This window comes from Pygoscelis adeliae, unplaced genomic scaffold (assembly GCF_000699105.1).
Source record: "Pygoscelis adeliae isolate BGI_AS28 unplaced genomic scaffold, ASM69910v1 Scaffold13, whole genome shotgun sequence".
In the NCBI taxonomy this organism is placed as follows: domain Eukaryota; kingdom Metazoa; phylum Chordata; class Aves; order Sphenisciformes; family Spheniscidae; genus Pygoscelis; species Pygoscelis adeliae.
The window spans coordinates 3155118-3181589 of record NW_008824499.1 but is presented as its reverse complement, the minus strand read 5'-3'; the positions used below and the strand labels follow the sequence as shown (position 1 = coordinate 3181589).

At 47.9% G+C, this 26472-nt stretch overlaps 1 protein-coding gene across 1 annotated transcript in view; it reads right to left on the bottom strand.

Moving 5' to 3' along the window:
- Window positions 1–263: 263 nt before the first annotated feature.
- IGDCC4 (immunoglobulin superfamily, DCC subclass, member 4) overlaps window positions 264–26472 on the bottom strand; it is a 67715-nt gene continuing 41506 nt past the window's right edge. The window contains exons 6-20 of the mRNA XM_009321528.1: window positions 26173–26328; window positions 25231–25641; window positions 24315–24479; window positions 23037–23174; window positions 21409–21582; window positions 20475–20708; window positions 15449–15556; window positions 14487–14670; window positions 13672–13799; window positions 12556–12726; window positions 11901–12038; window positions 11290–11395; window positions 9994–10228; window positions 2679–2843; window positions 264–838 (exon numbers count right to left, since the gene is read on the bottom strand). Coding sequence (XP_009319803.1) covers window positions 308–838; window positions 2679–2843; window positions 9994–10228; window positions 11290–11395; window positions 11901–12038; window positions 12556–12726; window positions 13672–13799; window positions 14487–14670; window positions 15449–15556; window positions 20475–20708; window positions 21409–21582; window positions 23037–23174; window positions 24315–24479; window positions 25231–25641; window positions 26173–26328 — 3044 coding nt within the window. The 3' untranslated portion in view covers window positions 264–307. The remainder of the gene's footprint in view (window positions 839–2678; window positions 2844–9993; window positions 10229–11289; window positions 11396–11900; window positions 12039–12555; window positions 12727–13671; window positions 13800–14486; window positions 14671–15448; window positions 15557–20474; window positions 20709–21408; window positions 21583–23036; window positions 23175–24314; window positions 24480–25230; window positions 25642–26172; window positions 26329–26472) is intronic.

Below are 26472 nucleotides of genomic sequence, written 5' to 3'. Positions count from 1 at the left end.
CTAACGCAGAAGGCTCTGTTCTAGCTGTGGTTTCACGTCAGACTTTGGCAGATGGTTCAATCCTGCTCCCACGAAAACCAAGTTACTCATCAGCTTCAGTGGGAAGAAGGTGAGCCCTTACCAATCTACCTACTGATTTCTTGAAGGCAACATGTACAGCTGACAGGTCCAAATCCTGTTCTGATGAGATGCTGCACCTTCTTAGCTCCTGCTGGGCTCAGTGAGTCGAGGGCATGCAGCACCTCACAGGGACAGGCCCTTACTAGTGCTTCTAGCTCTCCCATGATCAAAATCAGATTAGTTCACTCTAATGATTGTGGACACATGCCATGTTCTCAGATGCTGAGGATGAACTGGTTAAACCAGAGTTACTACAGAGGGGGGCCTCCTCTGGAGCCGTGGAAAGCGATTGGCACTTGACTGGCTGCACATCCCCCCTGCCTTCCTGGATGGAGTCCAAATCTCCGCTCTCCACTGAATCCAGACTTTCCCCGTGCCTGTGGAAGCCATTGGTGAGCCCACGGATGCAAACGGCCTCTGTTTTGTTAGTCTTTCTATCGGTACATAACAGCTCGTCCTGGGCCTGAACCTCAGAATTGCCCATGCAGTCCACCAACACTTGGCTAGCGTCCTGCTGGGTGCTGGGAGAGCCGGGAAGAGCCAGCTCTCCGGAGGGGAGCTCTTCAGGCTCCTGGTCCTCGGTTTCTGTCTCTTCGCTCTCCAGGGTGTGCAGCTGGGAGTCATAGTCTCTGTCAGAGGCTGAGAAATCAGAATGGACAATGACCTCTGCTTCCACTTGATGGAGGTTGGCTGGCGGGTGGCATTTCTTTGCTTCGTTCTGTTCTCAAACAGGGGAAAAATTAAGAAGAAAAAAAAAAAAGGTAAAGTAAATGAAATTCAGATAATTGAGGCTGTGACCCAACCAAGCACTGAAATGTGTTTCTTTTTAATCCCACAGAGTGCAATGGGATGTACATGTGCCTCTATTAAGCATTATCGTGATACGTTTCTCAGAGCTGAAGTCTTAAGAAACGTCTCAAATCACCTCAGGATCATTATTCCTATTTTACATTTGGGAAAGCAAGTCTGAAGGGAGTGAAGTGATTTGCCCACAGTTTCTTGGCAGGCTGGAGCAACCATTCCTCCAAGCCTCTGTCAAAGACCACAACTTTCAACACTCACCAGTCTGTTTCCATATTAAGGGCCAGATTTCTAGAGGGTGAGTGGGCAGCGCTCTAGAAAACTGGCTTCTGAGACAGCTCACGATATAGACCCACAATTAGATACCAGAGCTCCCTTCACTCTCCTGGTTTAATTTTGGCTACATATCATAGAATGTTTGTTCATTAGAGCCCTGGTCACAGCTTGCAAAAGCGGGTGTAAATTCAAGCACTTCAATTCAGAAAGAAAACAATCCGTTTTCCTCTGCAGTGTTTAAGTGGAGTTCAGGCTACAGGTCTCCACAAATCTAGCTAACAAGCAGGTCATTCTGCCAGATCATCATTCAATAATTTAACAGGCAAATTATTTTGGAAACTCACAAAGAGCTCTCTAGGCAATCAGCGCTCAGATTCTGGGCTGAGTGTGATTTAGTAGCAAGAAGACAATTCGAAGTATGGAAGTGATATCCCACATGTAATTTGCGCTTTCTGTTGAAGCCAACTTTGTGCGTCATTTACATATTTTAACACTTTTCTCCTTTTGTTGACAAACTCTGATGGGTAAGCTGTGCTGTAAACAGTGCCCTGTAGTTGGGTTGTAAAACATTGTCTTAACTCTATCCACACTGTTAATTACATCCTGTGTATAACTGATTTTTACACTACCATCTAGGAAGGAAACATAGGTAGGTTACTTAGAAGTATTTGCTGGGATGGAGGGTGGGGGTGAACTTTTTAAAGCAATAACCAAAGAAATCTTCTGCTACAGAGTCATTCTGAGCAGGTGTCAGCTTGCTTTGCTGAGACTGTGGCACAGACATCACGATCCTTGTACAAGTTCTCCCAAACACGGGAGTGCATATTTGTTCCAAGGAAGCAATATCAGAAACAGGATTTCCTCCCAATCTATGCACCCACATAAAGACAAGTGCAGTGGAAATTGCTCTACCCTATCTGGAGAAGGAGTTTCATCTCTTGATCTTTGACTCCTTTTACAGGCAAAAATGCAATTCCTCCTTCAGGCGAGCACACTATAGATCTTAATGACTGTGCTGAGCATTGCAGCTCCTAACTCATTCAGCAGGCTGCTTGCTGCATGGCCACAGCAAAGACTCAATGCAGACTGCTGGTGCCTGGCTCCGAGTCCTCTGGAACTGAGACTGCCACAACCCAGCTGACAACCGAGCTGTCTGACCCTACTTGACCATCACCAAAAGAACAAGCCCACAGCATAGGCCCTCAAGGGCTGGCTGGAGTCAAGACAGAAGATCAGGGGAGACTTGAAGCTTTGAGCGATGCTTGGAAAAACCAAACAGCTTTTACTCAAATTCCATCAGTCTTGCTGGCATACACTCCTATACCCAGGAAAAAAAGTAAGCCCATGACCAGCCAGCTAAAGCTAGCTCAGAGAAGAAAACATTTTCTCCTGTGCTGCAAAAAGGAGGAAGGGAGATGGGGAACAGAAATGGAAAAAACACGTCAGAATACACAAGTCAATAAAGGACCAAAGACACACACCATCACGGCATCGTAAACCAGAGCTTGTAACAAAAGCTTCTGTCCTGCGCTGGAAGGGAGCTTCAGTGATCCGTTCACAGCAGAGAGAGGCTCTTTTGTGATAGTGTCCCCGTATCTGGCTATGCTGTTTGTCCAGGGCTGGTTGGCTGATTTATTCCATGAAGACTGCAGAAGAAAAGCAGGAGGAGAAAAGATCCAATTATCACAAATACAGATTCTTATCCTCATAAACCTGAAATGAGAAGCAGCTTGAAAAAGGAAAGTGCAAGCTGGGAGAATACCATGGTGTTAGAAGACGCAAGTTAAATGTGGAGAATACTTCTGATGGCATCAAAATAAAAATGCTTGCTGCAATGGACTCACACAGTCACCGCATTAGAACAGGCTTTATTGCTCTGTTACATTGTCTGATGCAGAGCAAGCGGATAGAAGTTGTCAGATGGCTCACAACTGGTTGCATAAGGGGCCTTCCACTGATTCTCAAATTTTGAGGCCAACAGGTACATCATAGCACAAGAAATCATTTAAAGGTCCACTGAAATCAACTCCCTGCAAAGCTGCGAACAGCTCAGAGCAGTATGAGCCTACTGAAAAATACGGCAAAGCTGGAAAGGAACAAGGACGGTAGAAATCTGGAGCTGAATGATTACAGTATTTGCTTTGGCACAAGCAATGCTCTGCAGCATGGAGAAGGACCCTCACCTGTGTGCACTGGCACGTGTGCTCCAGTAAGAGCTGAAGACAATGCTAAACTGCTCGCTCTGCGGTGCAGACAGATTTCCTGCTCTAAGCTACAGCTTGGGTAAACACTCTGCCATTTCCCATCAACACAGAGGCACAAAACTGGGGGCTTTATTTTTTTTTTTAATTCTTTTTTTCGCAACAGACCACCAAGCAATTCTTAGCTCAGCTTTAAATCCCCTGGGCAACCAGTGTTACCTTGTTTGTAGATCTAATTAAATTATATGGGCTGAACGCAATTTGTTCTGGGTTCTCTCAGCTTCCCCTTGCAATAAACTGTTGAATGCACACCTCTATGTATGGGAAATGTGTGCCTTTAAGAGCTGAAGTTATTTAACAGCTCAGACTATTAGTTCACAGGCAGAAAAGTATTTTCTTTCCAGCTTTTGATTTTATTGGGCTGTCCTGCATATACCTGAGCTCAGCCTTGCTACTGACTCACATACATACACATATATACACACACGCGCGCGCTCAGATTTAAGGACCACATGAGCCAGTTATCTCTGGGCTTGTTCCACAGATGTTACACATTGCCTGGATAGAAGTGAGAGGCCAACGCAAGACTGAAGTGAAGAGAAAATCTTGACCTGACACAACTGTGAGTGTGCACGTGTGCATATGCATACAGAATACTGGTGGTGTGAGCATGATGGCTGTGTAGGGTGAAGATATACGGTACACCCACTGAAACCCACTAACCACCTATTGCTCACTGTCAGGCAGGAGAAACCCAGGTTTCTGCTCTGCATATGTGGATGCTACTTACACAGGCCAGATCTATTCCAACAACAGTCAACGTAGCACGAGTCCAGCCGAGATGGCAAGGAGATTTCTGACATCAGCCTGACCTTGTGTGAGTCATTTGACCTCCTCGTGCCTTGGTCCATCTGGCTGGAAATTAGGTAGAAATACATGACCAGATGTTGTATGTGAGCCAGGCATTCGTAAGTCAGCTATTTAGCAAGAAGCAAATGCTACCTCGTGCTGTTGGTGCCGGCAGAAGGCACATTAAAGAGCTCATGTATGCGCTGAAGGGCTCCCTGAGCCTTTCCTGAGCACTCACTGTCCACCCTGACTCAAGGGGCTCAACACCTTGCAGGAGGCAGAGCAGCGTTACATCCCAGCACCAACCCCAAGTCATAGGAGCTCAGCCACTGCCTCAGGATCAAACCTTAAGAAAACAAGTAGTAAAGGGCCTCATTTATGTGACAGCACCCTGCAGAACAGTGATGTCCAAACCCAGCGCTGTGGATATCAAGCATTCACTAATTTAGAAGTGGATGCTGGAGGCAGTGTCTTTGCCGTTCCTCTCTCTGCAATCCTCAACAACATATTCTAGGCCAAGAGCATTCCCCAATTGCTCCCCTTCTAAGTGGACAATCATTAAACTACACTTTAATAGCAAGAAATCAACCAAGCGATCACACACAGCTCGCAATAAGGAATATCACTAAATGCGAGTACTCAAGGAACGTGTTCAATTTGCTTCTGCTGCCATCTGAAAGGCTTTCTGCAGCTACATCGCTGACTGATGGCTTCTGTGCCTTTTCCAAGGAACATACGTTACTGAGCAAATACTGCCTGGAAATTTCAGCATTGAACCTACACAAATATGCACACATGCACACAAATGTGTGTCCTATTATAGATGCTTACATGCATATTTGCCATCAGAAAGATCTGAGCATCATACGCATACACACACAGAGAGCAAACTTGAAAACCTTCTTGCAGGCATCCTGTGAATACCAAAAAACGTGGAAAGAAACAGGCAGCTCTACTGCAATCCCCAATGGACCATCTGTTAGCGGAAATGTCAATCTGCCATGTTTACATAGGTTTTGATGACTCTGGGAACAGCCTGTTCAGCTCTGGCTGAAATTGGCTGCAACGAAGAACAAACTTGTTTTGTACCAGTTTGCAACTTTCAACAAACAGAAAAAACCATCAGCCACACAACATAGCCTATATCCCACATGTTGTTCAAGCACATTATGTTTGAGAGGGAAAAAAAAAAAATCCCTCTTGGGGCTTAGTCTCTAAGGTTGGGCAGCGGCAATTAACTCTAGGTCTGTTTTCATCACAGACCTGACGAAGGTCTTGTGTGCCTGAAAGCTTCTCTGCTTCTTTAGCAGTATCTTTTGGTGTAATAAACGGTACTATTTCTTTCTGCTCGAGGGGGGCTAGTGAATGGCTGAAGGAAGACAAGGAAATGTTCTCTTGTGTTTACAATAGAATAACGAAGGCAAGGAGTGTCAGTCTAATACTAATTTAAAGAGGGAAAAATCCCTTTGTCAGTTCGCTGGAAACACAAGAATGAAAACTAATAAAAACATCTTCCAATAAAAGGTGTTTCCATTACAGCTAAATCCTTATCAAAGCAAACAAGCCTTTTATTTTAGCCTTTTTATAGAAACTCCGACTGGTAAAAATGTGCCTAGATCATGTTACCTTTTCAGTGACAAGTAATGATTTCATGCAAATATATGAGCTGAGAATGAACATGTAGGAAATGTTGATCTTGAAACCTTCCCTGTTTTATGAGGATGGTCATTTAAACTAGCTTGAAATCCTGTGGAAAACAAGGCTGGGGACATTTCAGATGTGCCCAGCTTTTAAGGGTGTCGTAGCAGAGAGAAAGGATTCATTGCTGAATGGCATTGCACCACAGCAGCCGGTGGGAGTGGGAAAGCTCCATGTCATGCAAACATAGAGGCATCCCTGCCCGCAGCTGCGCCTCTAAACAAGATGCAACATAACACAGACCTCGCCCCCACCAGATAAAGGAGAATCTCTGCTAGCTATCAATGGGAGCACAGCTCTCATCTAAGACTTTTCAGAGAACACTGGGACTTTTTTTCCACGCAGAAAAATTTCAACACGAAAATGACAAACAACCCGGGTAGATCCAAGTTCCCTGATGCATTGCAGCTTTTGCTCTCTGAGTCATGGGGATGCTTCATAAGAAACGTAGTCCCCACGGGGAAGAGGCCCACAGGGAAGGAGCAGGGCAGCAGGCAAGGAAGGTTCCAGCTCCAACGAACCTCCAACGAAGCACAACGGCAAACATTTCCAAGCCAAAACGCTTGGGTTTGGCTTCATTCAATGAAAAGCTGAAGTCTTCCATGGAAAGCAGATGCTTTTTAACATTCTCCCCCCACCCCCTAAATTGCTTGGCCCAAAAACAGCAGTGACAGAGATGTCTGGAGTAGAGCCATTTTATCATCCTCAGTCCATCTGTCAGGGGAAACAGAGCTGCATCACCACAGCCTGTGCATTACAGTGTCATTTATAATACGGGCTGCTGAGGGCATCAGTCTGGGGGTCACTTGAAAGGGGAAGAGAGTAAGAGAGGAAAATCACTTGACAGTGTATTTACAAATCCTTCTGTGTGACCACTGGGAAACACACAGAAAGGAAGGAAAAGGGCCTGCTAAATGGCTGAGTGTACTCCTGCCTAATGGAGCTGTCAGCAATCCAGAGGGGCCCTGTGCTGACAGCTCAGCTGCAGTAGCACCTTGCTGTCCTGCAAGCAGGGGCGGGGTGGCCAGGAGGCTCCGGTGGGCTGTCCAGCAGCACAAAGACTGTCCTGTCCCACCTTCCACTTGCACCATCCTGCACCCCCAGCATTACTTGTAACTCAAGAGGAATCACGGCCCTACATTTGAAGGAACTGGTGATCTTGACTTGAAAACGACCAAGGGGACTTCTCAAAACCCTTGCCCACGATTCTTTGCAGGAGTCAGTCCAAATCTCACCGTTGTTAAAGTCTTCCTGCCCTTGGTCTCACTGTCCTCCAGTCCCCGCACCTGCAAAGTGACATTCACTCACTTCTGACTGCTAATGGCATGGGGACAGTCCCTTCTTTGTGTTTGCACATCTCCACTGGAACCTCGGGCTGCCACAAGAATAAAAACAATAAAGAATAATCCCTGAAATGCTAAGTAATGAACCAGCATGTGAAAAGCCTGCAAGCAGGGGAGCAGCTATCACTGCCACTGCTAATGGCAAGTGCCACGCAACCAACACAAAACAGGTTTCAGGAGCGTAACTTGAGGACGGAGAGGCAAGCAGGCAACTGGAGGTCACACAGGCCTGCACCTACCAGTTCCTTGGCATCACAGCTATATAAACCTGCCCAACAGTGGCAGCAGCATCAGACTAAGAGTCTGTCCCAGCCAACATACTGAGCTCTGTGGTGACATGATATGACAAAAATAAAAGGGATCCTTGAGACATTTCTCACTCCCCTTCTTTATTGACTAGGACTGCAAGTGATAGTACCCAAGCCAGAGCACCCTGGGGAGATTCCCCTTGCCAGGCTGGACCAGAAATTTCCTTCCACAAGGATTTTCTCTTTCCTGTGGCTCTACCACATTCCTTGCCATGGGTTTTCACAGCCCCAACCACATGCAGCATGAGAAAAGAAAAGAGAAGGCAACAAAGGCAGCTTGTCACTGTAAGGTACAAAGCTCCTGGCAACACTCAGTTCCAGGCAGGGTCCCCGGGGGTTTTTGGCAGCCTAGCTTAAACGGCTGCTGGAAAAAACTATTTGCAGCACACAAGACAACCCAAGAAACCTACAACCCACTCCTGGGCCTTGCCTAGTAGCATTTTGCCTACAAGCAGGGAGATGCACACGCTCACAACTGTACCTGACTGATTTACATCTGTTGTGGGGACCAGGCATGTGTGCACCGGTCTGGCCATGATCATGAGACCTGCCCAACTCCTCAACTGCCCAGCCAGGCAAAATCCAGGCCATCCGGACATGTGGCCTCTGGGCAACTGCAGCATGAAGATGTTTTTGGCCTGAGTCTTTTCACCCTTGATTATACATGTCACTACTGAGAGGATGCAACGGTGCTCAGGGCTGGCTCAGGTGGCACTTCCAGGAGGAACTGGGCAGTGGAGGGAGCAGGGCCTCCTGCGTGGGAGCACATCTCCCTCCAGTGCCCACTCCCAGCAACAACAGCCTGTTGCTCCCAGCTGCCACTCCAGCTCTCCTTCACCTGCCAGGTCATCCTCACCAGTCCGCACGGGTGACAACACTGCTCTCCGGGTGGCTGCGTGCGGCTGCCCCTCAGTGATCCTTGCTTCCCTATCCACATCCATCAAAAAAACAGGCTCTTTATTCTGCGGGCAAATTTCCTCAGTGAATTTAACTCTCAGTGGCCTTTCCCCATCCAATTATGGAGGCAGACACTACAGCCAGAATCGCCTCTCTCCCTGAAGCTCTGATCTCTGAACATAACTCTGCTGCTGGACACTCTCAGCCTCTGCAACAGATGCTGGGGGCCTCAAGCTCTCAGGCTAAGCCCCGAGCGACCAGGCCTTGGCACTGCCCTCTCCAGCCCCTGCTCTGCACACATTAAAATCTTTGTGTAAACCTTTGCAGACAGGACTGCTGCTGTGGAAGAGAGATCTGGATATGCTGCCCCCAGAAAGGCCTCCCAAAGGAGGGAACTTCTTCCCACACCGACCTGTTCTCAGGGTAAGTCACCATCACTGAGAACATTTGTTCCTTATTTAACAGAAAGAGCTGTAGGAAATTCCTCACAGTCTTCGGCTTGGGTCCAGACAGGCAGCTACATTCCACCGAAATCCATAGATGCGGCTTGGCTGCAAACTGCCTCTCCTTCAGCTGAACGCTGATCTGCCACGGCACTTGGGGATGGCCAAAAGCATGGCTTCAGCTCACAGGACTATTAAAGCCAGCAGAAGACGCGTTTCCAAAAGACCATACCTGCACCGCCATGAGCAGCAAGGACGGGTCTCACAGTTAGCCAGGCATCCTGAACTCACCTTCCCTCCATTGACACACAAGCACATCGTTGATGCAAACATGAAATCCCATGTGCTCACAATGCATTTGTTTTACTGAACCTCCTAATTAGTTTACATGCTCTCCCTGGGCTACAAAGAGAGACATAAACAGATTAACTAAATTAGGCCAATTAAAGGTTCCCTAATGGAATGAAATGTTTCAGGCAAGATTGAGAGAGGAAATGGGCAGGGAGGAATGAAAGACAATGCAATGTCAGGCAAACCAAGCAGGGCAGGAAAAGACTACTTAAAAAAAAATAAGATTCACAAATAAAACACAATTTCACCTCTTGTATATCTTCAAGGGTATTCCAGTGAACACACTATTTATGGACAAGCTCCTTTTACTCTAAGCAAAAAAATATCCTGGAAGGCAGAGCATCTACTCTAGACATCACACTTTCTCACACCATCTACATGCCTCAGCAACAGGAATAGCGCAGCTTTCTGCAGCAGTAAGTTTGGCAGCTGCTTCTCTGGGGATGAGTCACAGTCACTGTCCCAGGAGATGAAAAAGGGTGGTAGATGGCATGGGGATCCCAAATTTAGATCTGACAGCCAAGACTGAGCCAGTCAGTTTTACAGAGAGGGAAATGCGTGGCTGCCCAGCACCAGCCTGCAGCCAAGGCTACCAGCACTTTGCAGAGCCAGGACAGGATCAGACCCTGGCTTCCCAGCAGCGACACACCAAACAAAGGCTCTTGCCTAGGGTGGGAGCCCAGTCACCACGTGCATGGGTTCTTACCTTCCTCTTCCCATGGATGATGTCCTCAGGGAGGCTCGTGTGGATGAGGCTGTGCACTTCTGTCAGTTCTGTGATGTCCCCCAGGGGCACAGGTGCATCCTCCGGGAGTGGGGACATGAGGGACTCTAGCTCATGTGAGTCCAAGGTGGCACTGGGAGCTGCCACCCCTTGCCTGCTCCGGTGGTAGTAAGTGTGGTTGCTGGCTGCCTGGGAATCCAGGCCTGGCAGGGCCTCCCTGAGGGAAAATAAGCAAGAGCTGACATCTCTCATGAGCCTCACTTTCCTCTGTCCCAAACAGCCATGGACTGCCAGACAAAGTGATCCCCTCTGGGCCACTCAGCCTGTCCTTGTGGAAGCGACCAGGCCCAAGCCCCTGCCCTGACGCTCCTGAAGATGGGGATCCTCTATCCACATCCCACTGTAACAGCTTTCGCTGCAGTAGCCTCCCCCCAGATGCGTCACTTCACCACCTTCACTAATCCTAAAGCTCATACAAAGCATGGTGCTGGATGCAAAGCCCTCCCCTCACCAGTGGATCACAAGGGCAGCAGGCAACACAAGTCTCAGCACTAGAGAAAGCGCTCTCTAACCCCTGCCCATGGAGAGTTGTGTCACTCCTGTCATCTCTGCTTTACAGATAAGAGGTGCAACAGGACAGAAAAGTTTGGTGGCCACATTAGGACGAGGCTTCAGAATTTGCTTGCTCCTAGTCTTGAGATCTGCCGCCAGCTCAAAGCTCTTCTCAACAACTAAGCTGGTTTCCAATCACAGTCTTTCCAAATGCTTGTGGCTGGATTCAGACCCCTGGGATAGCAGGGGGCTTTGGGCTGAGTCCAATCCTCCTTAAACCAGCCTGTCACTCACTGGGAAGTCTTTCATCATTTTCTCAACTGGAAGTTAACAAACCCTTTCCAAACATCCTTAGAGCTGTCCAACCTCAGAAGCAAAATACTGCCCACGCTAACAGACACAGGTAATAATCTGGCAAATAGTGGTTTTTCCCTTTTCTTGGTTTTTGGGGGCTTTTTTTTTTTTTTCTTTCTTTCTCTGAAAAAAACGCTGTTGGTTTAACAATGCAAATTAAAGAGAAACTACTGAGAAAATAAGTCAGTGAAAAGACTATACTAAATATGTTCCTTAGCCAGCTAGCACTCCCAAGACTCAATCTTTGTATTAACTGATGTCATACACCACATCCCAAACAGCCCAGCTGAACACAGGGAAGCAGCTCACAGTGTATTTTGTCTCCTTCCACCCAGCTTCTTTTACCTCCTGCAAAGACGAGGTGACACCTACCTCTGCTTGCTGTTGCGGAAGCTGGCACACATGCAGAAGAGTATGCAGAGCAGCCCCAGGCAGACTCCCACAATGATTCCCGTGACAGAGTGGATATCCAGAACATCTAGTAGGGGAAGGACAGATACATTATTTCAGCTGCTAGCAGGAAGAAGCTACAAAGTGTCTTACGTTCAGAGAAGCACCAGCTTCACTAAAACCAATAGGTGATGCCTCTATACACATAAAGGAAGAAGGTTACTTGGCAGTGACAATTTAGAGCAGCTTAAAGCAAATTGGCATCTATGCACATTCATTAATTTCACGCTACACAGGCCTAACAGAAAGGCAGCAAGACGCAGGTTGCATGTGCCCTTCCATAGGAGCTAGGATGGGCAAGAGAGATGAACTTCAGCTGTGGGATGGGTTCTGGAGCTGCCTGAGGCCTGTGGAGCTGCACATCTGAGGACTCTGCCATGATCCTCTGCACTGGCCTACACACAGTCATAATCTCACATCCTGCGTGGTGACATCAGGCAATTGCTTGGCAAACAGAAACGCCACTGCTGACAAATCGCGGTCTTCAGCAACGCAACTCGCTTCCTGCACCAGGACAAAGGGGAAATTCGTACCAGACAACTTCTCCCGGAGGGTATGCACATCCTTAACGTTTGAATAGGGACCAGATCCCACGACTGTCTTTGCTCCCATCTTGAAGAAGTATCTGGTATCACTTTCCAGGCCATGCACTTCAGTGCTGAAGATATTTCCTGATCAAAAGCAAGTCAAGAGAGGTTTCAAATGTGCAGTTTCAAGAGTATTCAGGGGCTGCAGCAAAACAGCAGTGGAATTCTGTTGGACCCTCAGAAGTGAGGGATTTGGTGTCATGAGCTCTAAGAGGTAATTCATACACCTCTTCGGTATTAATGAACTTGCTGCTTAAAGAGCACGTGGTGTTGCTGGCATATGTTCTCCTGGGTATTACTGGCTGCCAGCCTGTATCTGCATGATGTTTGCTGGATGATAATGGCTATTTCAGCCCTAGACACGTATGATTTCATGTCTCTCAGTAGTCGTGTCCCTGGACTCTCCTATATGACCAGGAGCAAGGCCCAGCATATGCTCCAAGAAAGCTGGCAGCATGAGCTTTTGAATGTTTATTTGTACGTGCTCAAAGTGAGGCAAAAATCAGGGTAGCAGGACTGACCAACCAGGGCTCCGTAGGCAGGGGAGAAAGCAGGAGGAGGAGGACCTGGTGAGGCATTACAGTACCTCGAGGAGGCTCACCTTCTCGCGTCAGCAAGGTCCACATGTCATCGGGCTGTGTGTTGTTGGCGTTATACAGGATGAGGTACTCCACAATGATGCCGTTGGGCTCGGCAGGGGGGCACCAGTGCACCTGGACAGCGTAGGGGTTGAGCGGGTGCAGCCGCAAGTCAGATGGAGGAGTCGAGGGACCTGGCAGAGACAAGTGAAGACCCAGCATGAACAGCAGGAAAGAGGAGGACAGCATTCAACCTGCAGGGCATGACAACTGGTCTGTGCCTTCTCTGAATCCTTCTCTGTGGTGCCACAGCCATGTTTGCAAGCATGAAATGATGGGCAACCTGGGTGGCCGGACACCTCATCCAAACAAGCTGTGGGGAGTGCAGAGAGGAGGCTGCTGAGCCCAATACGGGGCAGGATTTATGCATCATGGCCAACCAGCCAAGGGAAACGTGACAGCACTGACGAAGACATGCAGCTCAGTTTGAGGCTGTGCAACATTGCTCATCTTTGAGAGAATATTCCCAGCACACCCTCGCTCCTTATTGCTTTCTTCTCCATCTTCTCCAAAGCCCTGCTTGCACCACAACTAGTCCCAGCTAGGGGCAGGACACACAGCACCTCCAAAGGCCGTCACTGCTGCTCTGTGAAGCTGAATACTGGAGAAGCTGTCACAGAGTAAAGGAGCTAACCCACCGCAGCTCCCAGGATCATCTCTGCCTCCCAGCCTTCACCAGGCCTGAAGCTAAGAGGTGGAGGTCTTATTAGAAAATCAAGCTGGGCCAGGCACTCTTGTTCTGACAGTGACATTCAGCACTGGGGAGGACCTAATGCTTAAGCGATGCATTATCAGTTCTCTCTAACAAGCAGGACTTCTCTGAACCCAGAGGCAACCCCACAGAAACAGCAATCGTTGCCCCAATTCTCTTTATATGCTCCTCTCTGTTTACAAAGCAGCACTCCTTTAACGGGCTTGGGAAAGCCACCAGGACACTTAGCAGCTCTCAGCATGTATTCTGGAGCATCATAGTTTAGAGGTGATCTGAGATCACATCCTCCGGGGCACATTAGAAGGGATTTGATAGAGGTTCAGGGACAGCCAGGAGAAATCAGGATTCAATTCCCACAAATGCTCACGGTCAGGAAGGGTGAACCGTTCCACCACGCTGCCGAAGGGCCCATCGATGCCAACACCATTGGACTGCACGGCAAACTCATACCTGGTGTAGGGCTTCAACCCACTAATGAGAATGTCTTCATCCGAGCTGCCAAAAGAGGACACATTCACAAAGCCGTGAACACTAGATGGTTCTCCCACCCACTGTCACCTTGATACCTTACCAGGAACACTGTAAGAGATTATCCTAACTCGTACAGTATTTGATTTTTCACCTAAAGCTTCATCTCCTGCAGTCATGTGAATGCAAGAGCACTCAGCTCCCAGACGCAGAGCAAATTAGGTTCCCAGCCTCCAGGACCATTTCTGATGTACTTGCAGAGAAAAGCTTGAAAACACAGCCTGGTTATAGGCTGAAAACCTGCACAGGAATCCAGATTTAAAATACATCCCCAAATTATTGTAACTGCTTAAACTCTAGCAATTTTAAAATCAAACTTGTGAGGACCATCTCACAAATTATGAATGCTTTGAGACTGGCCGTAATTGCCCCGACTATGTTATTAACAGGGAAACAAGCATCTAAGGTCCAATCAGAGCAGAAAAGATGCAGAGACCAGCCAGTAAATGATCCCTTGGTGTTCAAGTCATAGACAAGTCCCAGTGCCACGTTTCAGCAGTTCTGAATGTATCTGTGACCAAGGCAGACGGTTACAGCATGTGAAACACCCAGGATTTTTCTCAGTACTGGAATTTCATGCAGGTTCCTCCTGCCCTGTGTTTATTCCTGACATGAGCAATACATGGCAGATGAACCCTTAGCATCCCTCTTTACCTTGTGTAGTATGTAACAAGAGAGGCGTTTTTCAGGCCCCAGGGGCTGAAGCGCACGGTGTAGTTGACAATTTTGACTGTTGTGAAGTCAGGTTTCTTCCACCTGAGCCATATGGAAGTTGAGCTATTGGACTCTGCATAGACTTGGACTGGAGGCAGCGGAGGACCCTTCTGCACTGGGGGATCTATGGTGCAAGACAAAAAGAAAAGAGATGTGGAGACGCACATGACGGTAAGGCAAGGGACAGCCATCACAGACACAGAAAACACAGAATAAAACAGGCCTAGGTTGTGAAGCCTGCACCAATATGCTGGCCTCCAGCATAAGCCTATGCCCGGCTTAGCCCTTCTGTGCATGCGGCGGTTCACGCTTTTCCTCATGTGTGGGAAAGATCACAATGAGGATCCATGCACCAAGGTGGTGGTGTACTACTGTGGAGCACAGGAGGCCAGCTTCAAGGCTACCCACCTGACAGGCCCACACCAGGGCAAGGAGGAGCCCAGGTTGTTCACAATCCCACAACAGACTGGCAGAGCTGAGAATGGAGCCTAGGTCTTCAGAGCTTTTACTTTCTTTATAATACTGCAAAAAGCCTGGCATGCTTCTAATTCACGTTCTTGAATCTTTATAACGTAAGAGATGAAACCCAGGTTATTTGGCATTTCCAAGACCATTCCCGAGCCACTAACGGGGCCAAAGAGAACACAGTGAAGGCCATCCACACCCAGTATAAGAACAACCCTAATGAGAAGGGGGATATTTTGCTCCTTTCTCTCCTTCCCAAGGTAATTCCTCCAATGCAATTTGCAATGACTGTCAAAGGGAGTTTCCTTATATTGGGACCTTCCCCATTTTCGTATTGTCCTTCTTCAAGTTCATCTTCTGTAACTTTACCTCTACCCTTCCTTTGAAGCCACATGCCAAACAGAAGAGACAGACAACAAATGAAGGGCATTCCTCACCTACTGCTGTTGCAGGTGCCTTTTCTGTTTTGCCCTTCCAAACCGCTGCATAACCATCTTCGTGCTTATTGAATGCCACCAGCTTCAGCTCATAGAGTTTCCCAGGAGCTGGAAAAATCAATCAGGTTTTGTCTGGGGTTATTTTTGTTACCAACCCTCCCCAGTTAGACGTGTTTTCTTTGATCTGACCAGCTTTTCTCACTATCCAAGAAAGTAGCCTGAACAGAGTTGTATTTGCTAAAATACAGCAGGGAGTCTCCCCTTCCACTTACAGGCTTTCCACATTCAAATACTGTCTCGTAACTGGTGCATGTATCATCATAGCTACTCTCTAATTCTCCCCTCACTTTTTACAGAAATTATCCGCAACAAATGGACTTGGCCCAGCCACCAAGGGTTAACCAGTGTCAGGGCCTGTAGCACATCATCTCAGGATCTCCTGATCCTTCTCCCTTGCAAACTCCTAAAGAAACCTATGCATGATGACTCCTCTCTCCCCCCCATGGAAGTGGATGCACTGCATTGTTCATTCTTGAGGAGTGAGGACATCCTCTCCTCTCCAAAATGCACCTCCCATTTTTAAAATCCTTTCTGATTTATTCATTGCTGTGAGGATCTTCCTTCCAGCAAGTCCTCACACGCCCTGTTAAGTCACTGGCAGCTTTTGTTGTATGGTGACTATTTTGCCTCCACAGCAGAGCTTCTTGATTTGCAATTAGAAAAGCAAAAGCACACACAAAACCCACACCAGGAACCTGAGGGTCCTCATGACACATTCTTCCCATCAGACAGCCATGCACTCTATGGGGAACCTCACACTTGGACCCAAACTGAGCTGCAGGACTGCGGTCTGTCTCCAAGCAGTGCTGCCCTGGTCCAAAATTCACTTCGCTCTTTCCTCCAGCCTTTCATCAGCTGAAATACTCCTCTGCTGTGTTAAGTAACATATGAGGTTTTTTTAATGGAGATATTTGATCGAGGAAACAACTTGGGAGATACAAAGTTCTCAAATAAGACACTCGCCAGCTTCTCCCTTCCGCAGCCAGCCCATTCAGAAGCTCAGCGAGAGCAGTCCAGACTGTCTTTGGTTGCCTTGGCTGCAGCGCATTGATGAAGTTTGTTAATTTGGGACGTGCCTGTTCATTCCCTGCCCTGATAGATCACTGCTCTCTTTGCCAGACAATGTAAGCAGAATGAAACCTTTCTTATTGATGCCAATTTTATTATTACTGCACTGATTAAGCTCCCAGAGGCTAATGGTACCAATTACCAAAGGCTTTCTCTGCTCCACAACACATGTTCACGCTCAGAATATAAAAACAGTTCAGCCACATTTTTCTCCCCGAAAGAATCCCAAAAGCAAACAGAGTTTTCTCTGCCTCCAAGGCAGCCTAATCTGCATTTCCACACTCTCCAGCCACAGGAAAACATTTCAAACCCACACAAGGGGGATGAGACCAAAGGGCACTCAACTTCCAAACAGCTGGGACCACGGGCTTCGTGGAACAAAGAACCCCACAGCCTGTCTCTCGCCAGCACACACACTCCGCCTCCTGCCTGAGCATTTGGCTGGGCTTCACTGGGACACGAGCTCATCGTGGATGATGCGATCCAAAATGATGAGGAAGAGCTCACAGATGTGATGCAGCTGTGGGCAGCTCCTGTTGGAGAATGAAGTGAAGGAAAGGACAAGTCCTCCATCTCCATCCCTGGGTAAGATCAATACAGCAGCCAGTTACACGTGAAGCCAGAGGAGCTCTACTACAAGATCAAGCAATTCACATTCTGAAAATAGGGTTATTTTGGATTTCTGAGTCAGAGGCTTGGCTTCAATTTTTATACACAGGCCCAGATGTTCAAGCTCTTAGAACATGCAGACATAAAGCTCTATCAAGCTGTCAAGAAGCTAGTAGGCAGCATGAAAACAGATGTATTTCACTGCATTCCATCATACATTAAATATAAGCAGAATAATCTAGTCCAAATCATTTCAAATCACTAATCTGGATGACTGCGTAATATATCCAATATGCTAAATATATTGTTTTATTCAGTTTTTCAAGGTGTTCATGTTGGCCAGATGCTATACGCCATACTTTTCTGTAAGTGGGAAAATACCCTGATCTCCAAGGAGTCACTCCAAGAGGAATGGGAATGTGAAAGACAGGATCAGATCCTTACCGTTTATTTTTCATGTAAATTACGGCCCTTGTAGTTGCACACCATTACAGAGACTAACTGCTAGAACATAGATGGAACTGAATGAGAATTTCTCAGGGAAAAGCCCTCCTGGTGATTCAGGATAGCTTCCTTTTGATTTTGTGTGCTCATGAAATTGCTGTATTTCTTATGTGCCTTTGAACAGCTGCCCACCTCTCTCATAGCATTTCAGCACATAACTCTCAGGCAAGATACAAGGTGTGTCATTAGCGATATCACTCTAAGGGAGACATGGTTTGCTCCAGAGGTTAGCACGAGCATGGGAGAAAAATCTTTTCTTATTTCAGACAGCTCAAATAGAGGTAGCTGGGACATTACCAAAGGCAAAGTCAAGAAGCCAGATGTTGAGGGTAAGGCAAAGGATGAGGAAGCCTGCAGGATAAAGAAGAGGTGGTGGACAAAGCTGGCACCATTTTAGTAGCAGGACCAGCCAGGGCAAGAGAAGACAAAACGAGAATCTTGCACCGGCCCAGCACAAGGACCCTTACTGCAGCATAAAACACAGCCTGATGTTACAGGAAACTAGGGGAGAGAAATGTGGGCAGGGCTCTTTGCTGGTGTAATAGCTGTGCTATCGCTGTGAATAAAGAGTAACTGTGCTCAAGAAGCTCTGTCCAAAGCTGCTTTCGGCACACCCATCCACCCCTGTCTGAGGCATGCCTCGAAAGGAGCTGTCTCCCCACAAAGTGCTTCCCCTCTTGCCCTGTTGTGCTCCTGGAAAAAAAAAAAAGGAACATCAGGAAATCAAAATCAAGCTATGCAGGAACAAGCAGCGGGACAGGAGTTTTATCTCTCAGGCCACACCCCAAACCAAGACAAGAGGCAGACCGTTGGCTTCACTGACACTGCGGCGACGTGGAGCTAAGGGGCGTTTAGTGACTGTGCTGCAGCAGTATGTAGCCTCCAATGGGGAACGCAGACCTTGTTTGCACTGAGACGGTATGCAACCGTGTCTGAGCTACAGCCTTATATTCCCAGAGCCTAACCCTGAGATTTCCTGACACCTTATGTCTTCAGGCTCTTGACCCAATTTGTAGTTTCAGCCACAACACCTCTTCAACAGCCCACCTCCCATGGGCCAGCCTGCGCAAATCTCACTCTCCCACAAGACAGCACCGTTCACCACATGCAGCCCCCTTACCCTGACGTCAAGAGATACTCCCAAGAGACAGTGTTGGGTATTTTGTTTGTTTGTTTTTACAGAGGGATCTTAGGAGAGGTTTCCACTGCTGTGCTTCCCAGGCAGACATCCATGAGCTGAGAAATCCCCCCAGCTGATTCCCAATCAGCCAATGTGCAGCAGCATAGATCACGTTAGGGCTGCCAACCTTTCCTGAGACTGCTACCCTCTCTGCCTACAAGACCTCTAATGCAGATGTAAGTACCTGCACAGGGTAGCTCCCCGTCATAAAACTAAACCCTTCTAAATCCCAACCACTCCTCCTTGTTTCATGTCCGGACCCCCTGCCTTTCTCAGCACAGCCAGATTCCTGACCCCTTCCCTTTACCATACGCGTGCAAGAGCACATCATTCAACAGCGCAAGGGGGAGAAAAGAGAACATCCATGGCTGGAAGAAACCCGAGACTCTCTTCCTGACACAATGATAGCCGATATACAACCGCCAAATCATAAGGAAACAATTAGGGCTTGACGGATGCCCAAATTTAAGGAAGTAATTACAGAAGAACAAGCAGCCTTCTCACCAACATCGTGCCAGAGCATTTGGAACCAATTCAGCCCACTCCCGAGTCCCTCTGCTAACTGACTTGCCAGTGGTTAGTGCAGCGCGTGATGATGTTCACATGTGGTTTCCTCAGTGCAATAATTACAGACCTAAATTCTTCAGAGAAACTCATAACTGTTAACACCCTCTCTGTGGCACGATGGCTGCAACATAGCTGGAAACCTACTTAGCGATGACACAAACTGTCTTTCCAGGTGCTGCAGCCTGACCTTTACACCACACATAATATATATGCTAGACGCGTAAGATGAACCGGCACAAGAAACACTCGCCCTGCAGTCTCAGCTCACTGGGCAGTAACAGGGATGAAGCATGAAGTGGGGGATGGAAGAACTCTAAGAAGTAGAATCCTGTTTCAAGGATGCATCTGCCATGACTCTCTTCTCTCTCTCCATCCTGTATCAATGGGCAAATCAACTAATTGGTACGATCAGATGTTAGAAACATACTCCTTATGGGAAATGGCAAGCGCAGTTAGCCAGGCAGGCACATCTGACTGTGGTGCAGACTTGTTCTCCAGCCATAGACACTCACTCTTCTATCCCTTTTCCCTTAGGGGGAGGTGGAAGAGAATACTGACCCAAAATTTGCATGCTGTGAATTAACCCATCTCTGCATTTTAATACAGAGAGACTTCAAATAGCATGCAATTATGGAGCTTCTTAGAAATACATAGGGAAGGAGAAATCATTGTCCTGACCGGAGATTTTAATCTAGGCACTCTTTATAGTGACACAATAAAAAAACACTAATTGATTCAGATCCACTTATTAGCGTATACTAAGTATATTAGTAGCCCTTGATTAAAAATACTATCCCTGCTACACTGGCGTCAGAAATTTCTGTGTTTTAAGCTCTGCTTAGAACAAGCCCCAAGGGCCCCACTCCAGAAATGATTTTGGGTGCTCTTAAAAAACTTCAGCTCACATGGTCCTGGTCCTATGTATCTACAGCCAAGCAGATAACGGAGCCTCTTGGAAGCATCCCGAGACTGCTACAAAGTGCAAGCGACAGACCCTGGGTTTCCACACCAACTGCTAAGAAGATGTAACCAGCTAACCTAGTCGAGTCAGCTCATACTGCTTCACTTTCTTCTTTAGTTTTATCGGTCCTACATCCCAGCTCTCATCTTCAGCACCATCCAAAGGGCTTTCATCACTGGACTCCTCTGGTCCCACTTCTCGGTAGTAGAGCTTGTAGCCAGATATCTGGGCATGGTTGGCTGGGGGCTGCCACGTTATCAGGAGAGACTCCATCTTCGCTCGGACTTTTAATTCTGTCGGGGCAAATGGAACTAGAAGAGCAAGACAAGAGAAAAATGTTCAGCCACTTGTCTCCGTTTTCCTGCTTTACTGAATCCTCCCTGTCCTCGGCAATGAGGGAGGGGTATGAGGAGAGGCTGTCTTGTGAGTGGGATGTCTCCACTGTCTGACAGAGTGGTACAATTATGCTCTACCGTTGACTTTACCAGCCAGGCGGTACAGGAAAAAATGTCACAAAGCCACTACGGGAATTTCTCAATGTATTCTGAGATAACACCACCTTTAACCACTGCTGGAGTCTGGCTTGGGCTCAGCTCTGTTTGGCAGAATTCTCTCTCCACTCCCAAATGTCATAACATTGGGTTTGGGTTTTTTGTTTGTATGTTTCTTTCTTTTTAAAGAATTTTCACAGCTGCGCATGGAGAGAGGAAAGACCAACTACCCAGGCAAGCAGTAAGACATAAAATCATAGAATAGTTTGGGTTGGAAGGGACCTTTAAGGGTTTAGTCCAACCCCCCTGCAATGAGCAGGGACATCTTCAACTAGATCAGGTTGCTCAGAGCCCCGACATACAGGGGCTGCTCAACAGAAAGATAAAGGTGGGTACTTTGGTCTAACCAAAACCAATGGTTATAATTCCCTAACGAAAGCACACATCTCCGATCATGCCTCAAGCTCCCCAATGTCCTGCAAACCCCGTCCCAAATCCCAGGCAGCACCCAGCCTCCTACCATGCGTCTGGTTGTCTCTGTCAGGAGTCCGATGCTGGGTCCACTCAGAAGGGGCCCCATAGCCCACGCTGGTGCTGGCTGCGATGCGAACTTTGTATACTTTGTTGGGATGGAGAGAGTAGAGAGTGATTTGTGTCTCATTTCCACCCACTTCAATGGAGGTAACCTGATCTGCTGGAACCAAGGCGACACCATTGAAAACCTGGTTTTCCCAGTCAAAGGAAAATACAACTGAGCAGCCAAAAAGCCTAGCTATCCCCACGTGGTCTGCACACCCTGGACTGGCTTGGCTTTGCCCAGTGCAATCTCATACCACCAGGAAAAACTAGAACTAAAGACTAGGCAGAGCTGATATCCTGACTGACAACCCCCTTCATCACATTCAAACCTGCAGGTTGCCTTCAGCACCACTGAGCCTGCCCGCAGGGGAGCTGTCAGAAACCTTGCTGCTGATGATGTCATGGCAGAACATGAGCACAGCTGATGGTAGCTAATGGTACGTTCTGGTGTTGCTCATTGCTGTATTTAAATCCTCACTTTAATTTGAACCAGTACTGTCCAGCAGCCCTGCTTTCTGCAAAATTCACACCTTCACCCATGCCAGACTGAGGTTTTATCATTCCCTCTTCAGCCCACCCAAGTTCATAAAGGACATAACAGGAAATTTAAACTGAGAATGGCCTGGGATTTTCACTGTAACAACTAATTGGTCTTGCTGACGATTCATATTGCCTGTTTGGTGAATGCAGAGGTCTTGCTTTTCAGCTTCACCTGGCGCAAACTCAGCTGGGAGCACTGTCCCAGCTATGTAACAGCATATTGCTGAGTGTGATTCCTAGACTGCAAACGTTTCCGAGGTTTTACGATGCCACAGAGCCACATGCAGGCTCAGGGCAAAAAACCAAGAGCCAGGAGTCACAGCACAGACTACTAATCCAGATCAAACACATGGGAACGTGTCCAGCACTTCATCACACTCTCCATCCTTCTCTTAGTAAGAATCATGACCCTGGGAAGTGTGAAGCTGCAGAGCTTTGACGGTTTTAAGAGCAAATACCCAAAAGGATTTGCAAAGCAAGCACACACGGAATTGGAACAGCCGCATCCAGCATAGGGAAACGTTACCATCCCCGCTGAAGGCTTCTTAGAGTGTCTGACAATATAAATAAAACCAGATAAAACTCAGCAATACAGCGACACAGCCTGGCCAGGATACTTGCTTTTTTTCCACAAGGATTACTTTGATTAGACTCCATTTTAAAGGAATCAAATGCATTCCTCAACCAGCATAAAGCTCTTCCCCCAAAACACACTGTGCAGATGGCACCAAAGGATTGCTCATGCAGACATTCATGGGGCAGCACAAATACACAAGCATCGGGCCATTCCCCTAGGGACACAGGCTCCTCCACAATCACAGAAAAAGGCACCTCTAAGTAGCATGAAGTAGCACAGCACCGGCACTGCTGTGACCACCAACAGCACAGCCAGGCTAAGAGAAGGCTGTTCTCCCTTGGGTAAAAAAGGGTCCCTCATTTTCAGCCTCGCACCGCCTCCGCTTGACGTGACATGCTGTTAACACTGCTGGAGCAGAAGACACAACCATCCCCAAATGGTGTTTCCCTCACCTTCCTTGAGGGTGCAGTAGTCGATCTTGTACTTCGTTATCTTGCCATTACTCAGCTCTGGAGGAGGAGGCAGCCATGTCACACGGATGTCACCAGGAGTCATGCTTGACAGGGACAGCTGAGGGGCAGCACTAGGAACTGGGCAGAAGCAACAATGGGAAGTCAGCAAAGACCGGGACAGGACCTCAACACATCTCTGCCAGCTCTCTCAGTTGGCTGGAGGCCACTACCTGGTCTTGGCCCTGCGCAGCCACTGGTGACATGCTGTCTGTCATGGGGGGAACCAATACCCCGCAGCTCTTCAACAGCTCAGATCATCGGCAGGGTGTCTGGGGAGGGGAGACGGTGGGCTGCTCAGCTTGAACAGGCCAATCAGAGCCTGCTGGCCACACCACACTACCCTTTAGGGAAGCAAAATGTAAGTGACCCCGCGTCCACTGCAAACTGGGCAGGTTAGCACAGACCAGCTAGTTGGCCTACGCTGTACTGTGGAGCGCGAAGGAGACACTAAAGGAAATGGCTCATAGATCCAGACTTCAGTCCGGGAATCTCCATTCCCGTGAGAAGCACAGCTCTGTGCTGCAGGCAGCTTTCATGCTTTCAACTCAGCTTTTCAGGCTTCAGATACATACACGTGGGACCACGCAGTTCACTATGTCGGGAATATTAAAAGCACATAACGCACCCTGCAGCATAGCAGGGGCTTGCACAAGGTCTGCCAAAACCATCGCTTCATGCCTCTGTCCTGCAGTCTGTTGAAAGCTGCACATGTCCTCCCCCGCTGGGCAGCTGTCCTTCTGGCACTCTGCCTTTACTGCTCGCAAAATGCTACATGATAAATGGTGAAATCAACACAAACTACTGGCTCTTAAAGGATACAACCTCAAGGCTGCTCCCAACCCTACAAATTGCAATAGATGTCCTTCTTCGGAGCTGAAATCAAATCTGGCCCAGAGTCAAGTTTGGAGCAATATCACATTAGCTAGGTGAAAGCCCAGAGGAGCTGACTGCAGTTTCCAAAGGATTCTCATGGGCCCCAGTGTCAGTGAGGTCATTTTCATGCTCTTCATCACCCAAGCTGGTGATCAGACCAGGGTGCTTTGGTTTTGGTTGGTTTGTTGTTTGTTTTTTTTGAAAGGGCTTCTGGCAAGAAGCTGTAGGAGTAGCAGGTTTAGTTTTCTAGGAGCTGATACTATTCTCCATAGCATATTCAATGCTCACCATGAAACAGGCCAAGAACATTTTTTAGGCACCAGTACCCATCTAATTTAAACGCACCGTCCTCCAGGGTCTGAACAATGATGGAAGAGGATGTCCGGCTGGCTCCGAGCTGAGAATACGCAACGACGTAGAACACATAGTTGGTATTGGGTTCTAGGTCCTTGACTTGCAGCTCAGTGGTATCATTATTGACAGCAAACTGGTATTCCACGTTATCTGTTCCTAGAGCCAAGGAAACACTGATCAGCAGGTCAGTGAACTGCTAAGACACTCCTCAAAAAATCACTTAACTCACAAGGTCCGTAGTGTAAATCCACCTTAAAAATCACTATGTCTTCTCCAATTTCCCCAGCACCTGCACAAACCCCATCTCTTATGTGAACTCTTTGGGCAGAAACATTCAATGCCTCAATGTTAACATCTCCATTTTGACTCAAACTCTTTAATCCATGCTAAAGCAGCTGAAGTTACCAGCTTAATTTTCAGAGGAGCTCTGGCAACAGTTCAGCAAGAGTATTGGCTTGCTGGCTGTTTGGGAAGACAGACCCCAAGAGATCCAAGTGCTTCACTTCAGATTCTGGGTGTGAATAATTTAGTGATTACCCCTGTACACAATGTAGCTATTTAATATCGCCATTAATAATCATACCCTTTGCATATAAAATCAATGTGTTGCAGGAAAAAATAAAGAACAGAAATAAATTTCCAGAAGTGCCTGGTCCCACTAGAATCCAGACAACTTAGCTATGTGGATACACTACTGTGGGTCAACAAGTTAGTATATGTCAGCTAATCCACAGGCACTGTCACAGGCTGACGCTGACTCCAAGAGAAAATTCCTTCACCTGCAATGAAAAGGGCTAAACTAACTGGAATTGCCTCACACTTGTCACTAGCTGGGAAAGAAAGTCAACCTGTGCCTTCTGTCTTGTACCTGCAACACAGCTGTGTTGCACAGGCAGATAACACCTACCCACAGCCCGCTGGTAATGTAATGAGAAGCCAATGATCTGCTCGCTGTTGTACTCTGGCCGCTCCCAGGACACAAGGACTGTGGTGCTGGAGAGGGACACGGCTGACACCTTCTTGGGAGCGCTGGGCAAACCCTCCCGCACGATCACTGAGAGCTTGGCAGTGGCGCAAGCCATGCCCAAGCTGTTCTCAGCCACGCACTGATAGTAGCCAGCATCCTCCAACCCGATCTGATTGATCACGAGGCTCCCGCTGCTCTGCACCTTCACCCGCCCGTTGGAGAGGATGGCCTCGCCGTTCTTCAGCCAGTGAATGGTTGGGGCTGGCTCGCCCTCCGCCTTGCAGACAAACCGGGCTGTGCTGGCCCGGGTGCGTGAGATGGTTTCAGGAGCCTGGGAGATGCTTGGTGTAGCTGGGAAGAGAGAGGACAAATTAATGCAGGAAGGAGGAGGAAAAGATAGCAAAGTAAATCCCTTCTCCTCCCCACTCAGTGCTATGTTTTATTCAGTAGCAGCTTTGCTTACAAGATAGGATTTGCCAGGCAGACTCTAGAGGCTTAATTTAGACTCTGTCCAAAAGGAAAAATAAATTCTGTTATCAATCATGTGCTGCGTTCCCTGATCCTAGGCTGTTCTCCCTGCTGGCTTCCACGATACTGAAAGTTAATTGCTGATACAGATTTCCATGGGGGAACCCTGGAGAACAGGAATAAGGCATAAAACGGTTCAGTAAATACAAGGAACAAAACCCCAAATTAAAGAGGTGACACTCCCACCGAGAGCTGTTCCAACCCAGGGCCTCCTGGCCTCTAATCTGGCTCCTATCTTACCCAGCATAGGTCACAAACTCAACTTCTTGGGGATCTCCTGGATGTCAGTCCAGGTAATCCACAGCTACCTGGCCAGCATTTCTACCTGGAGCACTTATCCTGCTCTCTACTCACCAAGGACCCGGAGCTCAGCTGCAGCTGTAACGAACTGCCTGGTCTGGGGTTTGTTAGCACGGCAGACGTACACCCCTGAGTGATGGGGCTGGCTGGAAGGAATGAGGAGATTTGTCCGTCCCAGCACAATCACATCTGTGGAAATGGGCTTTCCATCTGCAGGAAGAAACGTGCACAAATGTGGGAGGGAGTCCCAAGCTGCCCTTTAGGAGGGCTTGTAAACAATGCGTCTACTAGAGCCAGGATCACAGCTGGGGAGCAGAGAGCGCCCCAAATCCCAAACCCCAGCTCAGAGGAGGA